General features: G+C 41.7%; 1 protein-coding gene across 1 annotated transcript in view; it reads left to right on the forward strand.

Moving 5' to 3' along the window:
- col12a1b (collagen, type XII, alpha 1b) overlaps positions 1 to 11,071 on the forward strand; it is a 54,175-nt gene extending 43,104 nt beyond the window's left edge. The window contains exons 64-78 of the mRNA XM_079475644.1: positions 1,590 to 1,748; positions 1,984 to 2,061; positions 4,220 to 4,306; positions 4,432 to 4,485; positions 4,563 to 4,658; positions 5,105 to 5,158; positions 6,366 to 6,419; positions 6,518 to 6,571; positions 6,655 to 6,726; positions 7,257 to 7,292; positions 7,377 to 7,443; positions 7,576 to 7,758; positions 8,146 to 8,223; positions 8,536 to 8,706; positions 10,323 to 11,071. Of these exons, the coding sequence (XP_079331770.1) occupies positions 1,590 to 1,748; positions 1,984 to 2,061; positions 4,220 to 4,306; positions 4,432 to 4,485; positions 4,563 to 4,658; positions 5,105 to 5,158; positions 6,366 to 6,419; positions 6,518 to 6,571; positions 6,655 to 6,726; positions 7,257 to 7,292; positions 7,377 to 7,443; positions 7,576 to 7,758; positions 8,146 to 8,223; positions 8,536 to 8,706; positions 10,323 to 10,426 (1,347 nt within the window). The 3' untranslated portion in view covers positions 10,427 to 11,071. The remainder of the gene's footprint in view (positions 1 to 1,589; positions 1,749 to 1,983; positions 2,062 to 4,219; positions 4,307 to 4,431; positions 4,486 to 4,562; positions 4,659 to 5,104; positions 5,159 to 6,365; positions 6,420 to 6,517; positions 6,572 to 6,654; positions 6,727 to 7,256; positions 7,293 to 7,376; positions 7,444 to 7,575; positions 7,759 to 8,145; positions 8,224 to 8,535; positions 8,707 to 10,322) is intronic.
- Positions 11,072 to 11,425: the final 354 nt, after the last annotated feature.

Below are 11,425 nucleotides of genomic sequence, written 5' to 3' on the forward strand. Positions count from 1 at the left end.
ACCAATAATCAGAAAAGATTGAATGAATATAATAATTTCCAACAATACGTTATGTAACAGTGAAGAGAGTTTATAACAGACTGCAGAGGATCCGATTGGTTGAGTTTATGTCAGACTGCCAGGAAAAAAAGCATTTACTGGGCAGACAGGTACTTAAATGTAACAAAAGGAAAAGAACAGGATTTTAGTGATCGCTTTACCCCTCCATTGCCATATTGTAGTTTGTTTCTTGGCCCAAGCAAATGGTAAATGTTTATACTTAAAACAAGAAAAAAATAGGTCAGAATCGCTTCTGGCCACTACTGTATCTTGGATGGAATTTCTATTTCTTTTATGCCAAAAATCATTAGGATATGAAGGATCGATCATGTTATATGAACATAATTGGACATTTTCTACCGTAAATGTACAAAACTTTTTTTTTGTGAGTGGATGCGGCAAAACCTTGAACAAAAATGGCCTGAAACATTCCTATAAACTTCACTCGCTGCTGCCGCTCTTTGGGATTTACCCACTCGAGTTTGATATCTATGTAAAGTTGAACAAGGCCATTTTCTTAATATTTAGATTTTTTTGCACCCTCAGATTCCAGATTTTCAAATAGTTGCATATCGCCCAAATATTGTCCTATCCCAACAAACCGTACATCAACAGAACGCTTATTTATTCAGCTGTCAGATGATGCATAAATCTTAATTTCGACCCTTATGGCTGGTTTTGTGGTCCACGGTCACATTTTTGAATTGTCGAAATGAAGTATTTCTTCCGCTGTGAGAGGAATTGTCTCAAAAGTTAGACCAAACAATATGCTCAAGTCAAAAGTCTGGTTCTGCGGGTCAAAGTTGGACATCTAGTGATCTCACATTTGGTTGGTATCAGCGGTTCGAGTCGTGTGATGCCGGCGCAGTTCAAAAGAAAACTTCTTGTCAGGTTCCATTACATCCAATTCATCATTTTAATGAATATGACGTCTCTTTAACTCTATTTACTGCCTCGATTTTATCAAAATCTCTGTCCACACCCTGAACCGCAGAATCAGTCCTCGATCATCTCGTGAAACATCCCTGCATTCTGTTTTAGTGTAGCGGCCGGCCGGCGGATGATCCGTAGCGAGAGCCCTTCATCCCCCGCTGTGATGAACAGGGAACATCAATCCCACCCGCTGATATCATTGTTGATTTGCACGCGATGTCTGTGTTGTTTTAGCACGATTGAGCCTTGTTTCATATTTGGCGTAGTTGTTGTGAATTCACCCTGAAATGTAACAGTGGGAGGCGTTTCTGATCAGTCCGAGGGATTTAAGATTGTGTCCCTGATTCTCTGTAAAAAGTATTGTACAATTAAACTAGACTGTTATTTGCGGCTTGAGGACGTCAGGATGGATTCTGCAATAAATGATTTTTTTACGAGCGCCTCTGGCCCAAACACGCCCTCAGAACGGAGACTCCCATCATCTGTAATTATGCTTTTGGCGTTAACGAAACGCTAGAAAACCGCCAACTGGAGGATGTTTAATGATGAATTGAATGCGTGTTCTCTGCTGTTAAATCACCATCCACTAATACATCCAACATCATTTTCTCTTTCAGCTTCACATCCTAGTGTCTCCCAAGAGCGTCAAGCTGAACATGGATTGCCAAGAAGTTGCCGAGAAGGAGATGAAACCGAGAGGAAACACATCCACAGACGGATATCAAGTGCTCGGCAAAATGTCCAAATCTATTGGATCTAAAGGGGAATCGGCGACAGTGAGTACCTGCTTTTCAACGCTACACGGTTGTAATGTGGACCAATGACATTTCACAGGGGACAGGTGTTCTTTATCACACAGGTTTTTGAAAACAACAAACCCGTTGGCATTATCACAGCACGCATCGCTCCAGCCTGGATCCTTTTACTGGGCCGTCTGAGCCCCTTATTATCTGAAAATGCACAGCTTTTATCAAAGACACATGTAACATCCGTTTTCTCTCTGCTCTTCAGTTCCAGCTCCAGATGTTTGACATTGTGTGCAGTCTCGGCTGGACCAGCAGAGACAGATGTTGTGACCTTCCTTCCATGGTAAGAAAAGACCTCAAGAAAGATCTACGGATGGGTGTGGAAAGCACAAACGTTTGGTTACATTTGGGGTAGGGTTGACCCGTGATGAACCAACCGCTTGTTTACGTTCCACGCCACACCTTTGATCATCGTAGCTTTAAGCGAGACACTTGACCTCGCTCTAGTGGTTGGCACACAAAGTGCTCCTCCAAACGCACGTGTAGCGGTTGCCCCGAGCTGTGCGCTCTTTTCTCTGTCTTGATATTCCAGATGTTTTCCACGCGTCTCTGTTGAGCAGATTTAAACATGACGTGAAACACGACAAACACATCGCTGTTGTTAGCTCTCTTCCAATCGTCGTCCGTCACACATCTCTACCAAATTCGTGTTGCTCAGCTGTCACGAGGTGCGACTTCACTGCTAAACATGACATTCTTACAGAGCGTTTTTGTGTTGTTTTGTGCTACAAATATCTAAACATTCTTAAATCAAGATGCACTTTCAAGAATCAAGAAACGTGACCTAAGATATTTAGTCTGGTTTTATGAAACATTATATAAACATATAGTAAGTTTATGGTTAAAACAAGCATAAATATCTGCCAATGGGGCGAGAAAAATGTAATTCTCAAGTATCTTATTCAATATTTTTACTTTTCTTTACCATAAACTTACTTCATGCTTGTATCATTTTTCATAAAACAAGACAAAAACGCTTAGTAAGACGTTTATTGTTTTCAATACAACTATCATTCTCACGACTGAACAAACACGAAGGACATGCATGCGGTAATGCCTGTAGCCAGCTGTGATTTATTATTCATTTAGTTGTTCATAAGCAAATAATTTAAGTCTTTAAATGTACTCGTGGGATTTCATGATGAGTGTTTATGACACGAGTCCTCTACCCACACACCCAAAGCCAAAGAGAGACGTGTCCAGAGCCATAAAATCATAGAGATTATAATACATTCACTTAGTGAAACCTCTTATTGAGTCAAATGCATCACTGTGTTTTTCTTAAGAATTATAACGTTGTTTCATAATCCTTCTTTAGAATACTTGACTACACCATAAATCTTCTCAATGGTTATCACAACAAGTTAACAATATAACAAAGCAAACAGTGCTGTGTACAGTCAGGTAACAGCAATATCAGCAGATGATGATGTCTGGCTGACAAAGAACACCTGCTTTTCACTCGGTTGAATTATGTCAAGATTGAAAACTTGTTTCATTCAGAAAAACGTTGACTTTTAAAGAATATGTTATGCTAAAATAACACTTGCAACGCCAAGCTCATGGGTTCGATCCCAGAGGAGTGCACATAGTCAGAAACAAATGTATAATACAATGCAATGTAAGTCGCATTCGAGGAAAGTGTCTGGCAAACGCATGAAGGTAAACGTTAATATAAAAGGAAGATTCTGTCTTTTTTCATATCATCCAAACATCATTTCTTTGGTCTTGAGAGCCATTAATCCAAAATGTGGATTTAACAAAGACACGTTTTGTGTTTTTAAAATGCGAGTGAATGCTGAACCATTTTCACATTTTACAAAGGCACAAAATCAGTATAGCATATTTTGTACATTTCATCATATGATGGATTATAGTTTTTGTTTTGTTTGCACCAAACCCATGTGTAGGTCTGTAGAACGACTAAAACATACAGTTTGAGTTAGACGGAGGTATTTAATGATGTTTTGTGTCTCTTTGAAGCTTGAGATGTGTGGGTCTCCATCCACTCCCATTGTAACCAAAAAACCTAAAACAATACTTTCTTTATTCTCAAGAACAAAAAAAGCTGTTGGGGGTTTGAACGACACAAGTACGTGTTAATAATGACATTCATTTTTGCACGGACTAACATTTTAACAAAACTGAAAAAAAGAAAGCTGTTTAATGAGTCTTAAAAACAACAGTAGGCAATACTCTTTGCTTTTGAAGTTCCAAGTCTTTTTGATGAATAAGCAGACATTTATTCAAAGTGACAAACAGAATAAAGTCTTTTGACAATAGTTTATGAATTCCTCCTCATGGGGTTTGATCTCACAGTAATCTGTTACCAGCCACCAAACACAGGTTCTTCCGTCTGTTTCATGAATCCACCTAAAATTGAAGAAGTTCTTTCTTTATCTCTTATCTTCTCTCTTGTTTTCTTTCCTGCTGTGTTTCAGAGAGATGAGTCCAAGTGTCCAGCGCTTCCCAACTCCTGCACATGTACCTCAGACAGTTCGGGAGTTCCGGGCCCTCAGGGACCAGTGGTGAGTACATCAGGAGAACTTTTCTACATTTGCTTTGTTCACCAAGTAGTTGATTTATACTAATGTACATGCATTTGATTGGTCGAAACATGACAGGACATTGTATTTACGTTTTTCTTTCCCAGGGTGCACCTGGAAGCAAAGGACCACGTGGTGAGAGAGGAGAGAACGGTGCAAATGTGAGTACCACATCACTCTGTAAACCAAAGTTATTACCTGTTCCAGCTCATCTCACCATGTTTATTCATCTCTGCAGGGTCCGTCCGGACCGCGAGGAGATATGGGATCGCCCGGTCCAATGGGCCCTCCAGGACCACAAGGACCCAGCGGGCGCTCCATCCCAGGCGAGGCTGTGAGTCTCTTCTCATAACTATGGTGTGGTGTCGTAGTCAAATGTCAGTAGCTGGCCGTAAATCACGCAGCAAACAGGGATTATTGAGGCTATTTATTATCCCGGGGCTTGCGGTAGAGGCATAATTATGGCAGGAGCTCGGCATTCGGCATTCCTGTACATCTGAGGGCTTTACACTCATCTGAGTTGAGTTCTCGTAAACTGTATGATCCCACTCAACGCACAAATCTCGCTGGATTTCCTTCCTCCTTTTCCGAAGAGCCTGCAGTTTTCAGTTGTATCATATTGGATCATACTTAGCGTTAGAAATTTCAGCCCAAACCAGTCACCTAGAAACCACGCAAAACACCCTAGCAACCACTTTTAAAACGACGTAGCATCTCCTTCGTCTGATGTGTGCATTTCATTTTTGTTTAGACTATTCACTTTTTTTTTTCTCCATTCAGGGTCGTCCCGGTCCGAAGGGAGATCCAGGCGACTCTGGCCAACCTGGACAGAAAGTAAGTGTTGTTCTGGAGCACAGTGTGTGTTTTTTTAGGGTGAAATGGGAGGATTTTTTCTGTCGCAAGGCTTTCGCTAACTCTCTGGATGATCTCCATGGGGTTCATGTGAAGTTGTAAGTCAACCACCTTGGGCTGGCTCGAGGCAGAGCTCAAACAATAGTTGTAGATCCCATCATGAGGTAAAGTGTCGCTGGTTCTTGATCTCTCTCTTTCACGTTTCTTCTGTCGAGCTTTTGATTTTCGTTCAGAAAAGCAATGAAGTTTGATTGGTGAGGTCAGACGTGAATAATCTGGAGGTGTCAATGAATGTAGATCGCAGAGGTCAATTATAGTGTCGATTTGAGTAAATTGAATGAAAAATGAATTTGTGTTCATATGGAGATTTTCAATCAGATTGACATTCGATTGCAGAATGACAAATCTGAGCTCAGTTGACGACGTCGTTGACATCTCTTCTGAATCTCTAATGACGGAGACATTTGTGAGACTTCGGACTCCTTTTCTCATGAGGAAATGTCTCAAATTGAGACATAATGAGATATTAAAGGGATGTCATCTGCAGGTTTGACATCCGTGTTGAGATGTCATTTAGCATCGCAGATTTTAGACTCAGTGAGATGTGTTGTGGACTTCTTCAAGGACAGACCCTCTCGCCGTATGTCTCCATACAAGGTTCAAAAGGGCTTCATTAACATGTCACTTTCATTCTTGGCTGATCTGTTTCTTTTAAGCAGTCACGACTGATTGAAAACGACTTCGCAATGTTTTGCTTTTCCACTTTAAAAGACACAGACAAGATTGTTTATTTGAGTCTGATGAATAAAGGCGAAATGAAGCACGAGCGAATGAAGGCGGAAGTGTTCTGGTGACTGTCATGTCATTTCTTCAGGGTATTTGATCAGGTGAGCGTGTCGCAGGAGTTGCTATGGCGATGCGCATTTAATGACTTGCAGAGAATGCAGCCGGGGTTTATAACTGGCAGTAAAAAAGATCTGGAATAAATTAAGTGCCCTGTAAATTTAATGCCAAGACATCAAAGAATATGGAGAGAAGGGGAGAGAGAGAGAAAACACATTTTTTGTAAGAAATTGTTAGTCTAAAATAATTTCATTTATTTTTGACTGTGTTTAGTGACCTGTGCTAATATGAAACCCCTGCGAGTCTCACCGCTCTTCTCTCTCGCTTTGTTTTTCTTTTCTCTCAGGGTCCACCGGGACCAGCCGGTGCCGTCGGGCCTGTTGGAACCACCGGAATAAGGGTGAGTGAGGACCGTTCAATGTACCTGCAAACAATGATACAGGAGAAACCTCTCAATCTGATCACGCTTGTTTCTCTGCATGTGTGTTCTCAATGCAGGGACCTCCAGGGAAAGAGGGGCCTGCCGGACCCCGAGGACCACAAGGACCAATGGTATGTTCTTGATTTTCTAAAGTGTTGTTTAATTTGTTTGGTTGGATGTTAAGTCTTATGCGATCTTTTATTCTGTTGTTCAGGGACCCCCGGGAGCCCCCGGAATGTCCGGACCTTCAGGAAAACCTGGAAAACCCGGAGATACAGGCGTGCCGGTAAGAAAACTCCAGTTCTGTTTTCATGATAGGAGCGGGTTACGCAGACACACAACAGCGTGATGCTTGTCAGAGGAGGAAAGGAAAATCTCGATTGCTTTTTCTAGACAAAAATGAGATGAAATGAAAACAAATGGATATTTTTGCTCAAGTCTGCTGGAGTTTATTTTCCTGATAAAAGGCAGCGGTAATCTTACACATCTCGCCTTCTTAACAAATCCCCAATCATTTGAATCATTTGTCTTTCATCATTTCTTTTGAATAGTCTGATCAATGTCTGTCAGCCCTATGGTTTAGATTTGTGCCCCAAACACACTGAGCCCATTATTGACTTTTCTGTCCTAAATCGAAACAGTTTAACAACAAAGCGCGAACGCTCTGACACGATCCACACTGTTTGTAATTGGATAAATATTTACTCATTGAGATGTACGGTGTGGTTTCAGACACAAATGAAGACCAAATGAATCCTTCTACGTCATGTTGTGATGCAGTCTGCTTAACAAGAAATGTGATTTTTATTCCTGCAGGGTCCAGTGGGGGTTAAAGGAGACAGGGGCGAAAGAGTGAGTGATCATTGTCTGATCTCATCGTGTTCATCATGTGTTTATAAACGCACGTTCGTTGACCTGTTGCGTTGATTCTTTTAGGGTGACATCGCCTCTCAGAGTATGATGAGATCCATCGCCCGACAGGTCTGCGAACAGCTTGTCAACGGTAAAAAAAAACTTTTGTAAAATTGGGTAATATGCAATAGGAAAGTTCATTTCAATTGAAATGAAAATACACCAAAAGTGTGGTTCTATTTTGGCTGGTTTCATAATAATCCACGTTTGTGTTTTCGTAAAGGTCAACTGAGTCGGTTTAACGAAATGCTGAACCAGATCCCCAATAACTATCAAAGCAACAGTCCAGGGCCCGCCGGCCCACCTGGACCTCCAGGATCTGAGGGACCGCGCGGAGAGCCCGGTCGGTTAGGCAGAAACGGTCTTCCGGGGAATCCAGGTTCGCCCGGTCGCCAGGGAGAAAGAGGTACCTGAAACAACCAGCAAAATGTTAACCTAAACCAAGTGATTGTAATGTGAAAGCCCCATGTGTCGGGAGATCTGTGGTTAGTTGGATATACTGTATGTTTTTTTGTAACGTGATCCGATTTGCATGAATACTGCATTGAATCATAAGCTACAACAATACAGATGACAGTTGCATGTATATTCATGATGGCAGCATTGTTCACGTATAGTGTCTGTTAGCCTCCAGGCGATGCTTGATTCATTTCAGCTTCACAGAAGTCAGGCCTGTGTGTTAATGTTGTGAAGTGCTGGTTTTTACAGGCATCAAGGTGTGATGTCACACTCTTGTGTTGTGTGTTGTGCGTGTTCGGACTCACATAGTTGTGTTTGTGTGTGTTTACATCAGGACCACCTGGAGAAAAGGGCGATCGAGGAAGTCAAGGCATCGGAGAGAGAGGACAGAGAGGGGCTACCGGACCACCGGGTGTGTTTCTCACACACGAGTTTACTCAGCTGTCGAAATTAAGACTTTGAGAAAAATGTTATCAGTGTTGTTTTATCTTCGGCCTGATTTAACTTTACATTTTTTGCATTTGTCAAATGTAAAATATATCAAGGATGCCCCTTATTTTGTGAAACCCTTTGTTTCATCTCATTTGATCAAATGACGGACTGGTTTGATTCGTCTCTTTCTTGTCTCATTCTCATGCTCACGTCGAGCACTTTTATTTTCAGACACAGTGCAGTCAAACTTTTCGGGAAAATTTCAAAGACACTTTTCTTCTCGATTCTGTAGGACCATCGGGTGAATCCAGACCAGGTCCTCCAGGTCCATCGGGTTCTCCAGGTGCCCGCGGTCCACCCGGTCGCACCGGCGTCGCTGGAGTACGGGGTCCACCCGGCCCACCTGGATACTGCGACTCCTCTCAGTGCGTTGGCATTCCGTATAACGGACAGGGATACAGAGGTACGTCCCCCATGGTTCTCGCTGCGCCTGTTGCTATTGGCGAATCAGCATTAACGGCATGCGGTACAGTAACATAGTGCATGAATTCACCAGTTGTTGATGTAGTGAGATGAGAATGTGCGGTTCATTTTTAATCTAGGAAATACCTGCTCCGTGTCCTAACTGGGTTTGGCATTAGAAATCCAAATTGTGACCACAAAACAAATCTGATCTGGCCAATTTTTCTTGCTTTGCGCAGCATTGCCAGCCTGATCTTATTGGATTTCTAAAACTATTCTACAAATTGCATTGATATGATATAATTTAAATAAAGTTATTGTAAAAAAGTACCAATGAAGCTCCACCCCTAAACTAACCGTGACTGTCACAAATCACACAAACGACAAATCTATACAAATTATCCACCTCGTACAATTGTTCTGAATTGTTATGCGATTGTGTCGGCATTGCACTGTTATTACAGACAAATTAGTTTGATTGTCTGTAAAGTGTATCTTTTCACTCTCGCATCAGTTCGGACACGGTGTTATTCGACAGCACATCGTAACCACGATGTCAATCTGTGATTTTCTGGCAGAGAAAGGCGTCTGTGATTTCTAACCCCTCCTGTTTAACCCGTTCCAGGTTCATAAACTTTCTAAAGCACCTGTGCTGCTTACACTTTGAAATCCCGAGAAAGTCACATGTTATTGGGCTCTGTGCGGATAACCTCCACGGAGACGAATAAAGCAACACAACCGAATGAAAACAAACAAAGCCAAACCGAACGAAAAGAGATGATACTAACAACAACTCACAGCCACGGGCATCAGCGATGACAGCCACCACAAGCAAACCAGCTTCAGTCTACCGGACACCGCATGAATAAAACCCCGCCGGCAACCACCACAAATACTAACCGGGTGGAACCCGCAAGGCATTTAGCATGTTAACTCCGCGGTTTCTGTTTATCTGTAAATAAACTAATCATGCAATGTAGTAAATGAAACCCTAGTCCACTAAAGCCTATAGTTTAACCCCTTGTAGTGAGCTTGTGCGTGTGTTCTTCTGCTTGCTGACCAAACGTGCCTTTAGTGATCTCACAGACTGCTGCTCAGGGCCAAAACACGTGTGTTTCATACGCCCGACCCTGGAGGTTTTCTTCTCTCCGTGTGTTATGTTTCCATTAGCTAACATTCATGTTTCAGTGAGGTCATTGAGGATTCATATAGCGATTGGATCGAGGTGGAATTCTTCATTCTAGTTCTCATGCAGATGCTGTATGGAAGAATTCAACCATATATTATCATTAAGCTTTGATAGACAGATGTTTCTTATAGTTATAGGTGTGTTTTAAACATACGGTGGGGTCCTCAAAGTCTGAGACGGCATTGAAAATCTGAAAAAATAAGATTTTTAAGAAAGTTGGTTACCTAATACCCATTTTGTTTAGTTGAACCTTGATTTCAGGATGCTGATAATATAAACAGCAATGCAAACCAGCCCCCCCTCAAAAAATGAATCAGTGGTCTTGGACCCGGACCCCATTGTATGATCTACACTCACCTTCAGAAGATATCCGTTGTATGTTGCTTGCACGCTGACACGCGATTGGTCGCTGCCGTATTTCCAAGCAGAACAGTTTCCACCGGAAGCCGAACACGTAGACACGATACCCGAAGAAGATTTCGAGATTTCCCCTCAGGAGCGGCGCAGGAGGTCACAGCCACACTCCGGATGAAGGGGACGTTGATTGGCTGAAGTCGTTTGTTTGTTGACGTTCCAGTGGCCTTTACAGTTCACCGAATAATCGTAATCGAACCTCACAGCTTCACGTCTTGTACTCCATTGCTTGTAAAACCGCGCTGAATATTTGTCCGAATGGCGTGCAGGTGACAGGTGTTTGATAATTTATTAACATTGAAGGGTTTCCAAAGATCATCATCATCATCATCATCATCATCGCCTCTTCCAGCAAAAATCATCCTTTATGTCACACACACACTTACATTAGTTAGTTATTCATGTCTCTCGTGTTTTCTTATCATCTGCTCTTCATCACAGTATTGTAAATCAAATATTTCTCATAACGGATGAATGTTTGATATCACCGCACAGTTGATTTTACCCAAGGTGGAATTGCATGTCTGTGGTGTATATTTACTATGTTTTCTTTCCATTTTGTAGTTGTTCGTTTCCTTTTTTAATCCAGAATATAGTTGTTGTAATTGTTGTTTATCAGTATCGAATGCAGCTGGCATTTGCGTGCAAGACTATAGATGTAGTATTTGCTGGCTTATGTTCATCGCTGCGCATTGTGAATTCCACGGCCTTATTTTCTTATTTATTTCTGAAACAGAGGAGGCATTTTTCAATAAAACTACTGAAAATTAAATGCTTTGTGCAGTTTCTTTATGTTTTGAAAAATAAAGACCCAGATGTGATGCCAGTGACGATATGCAAATATTACGACGATGTCATTGCTCTTTAGTAATGGTTTTATGCAACAGTGCTGGCTCATTTCAGCACTGTTGCATTCTCATTTTTGTAGATCGGTTATATGTCGTTTCATTAGAGACAAATTCATCTGCTGCTCATTTTTAAATTTTGAACCGAGGGCTACAGTTCATATCAACAATATGAATATCGTCTGTATGAAAAACGCCTTCCTCCCACGAGGATTCACTTCAAGACGGACGGAAAGCTTCTGTGAGGAGCTTCATTGATTTGTGACCGGAGG

This window comes from Barbatula barbatula (genome assembly GCF_947034865.1).
Source record: "Barbatula barbatula genome assembly, chromosome: 15".
Classification (NCBI taxonomy): Eukaryota; Metazoa; Chordata; class Actinopteri; order Cypriniformes; family Nemacheilidae; genus Barbatula; species Barbatula barbatula.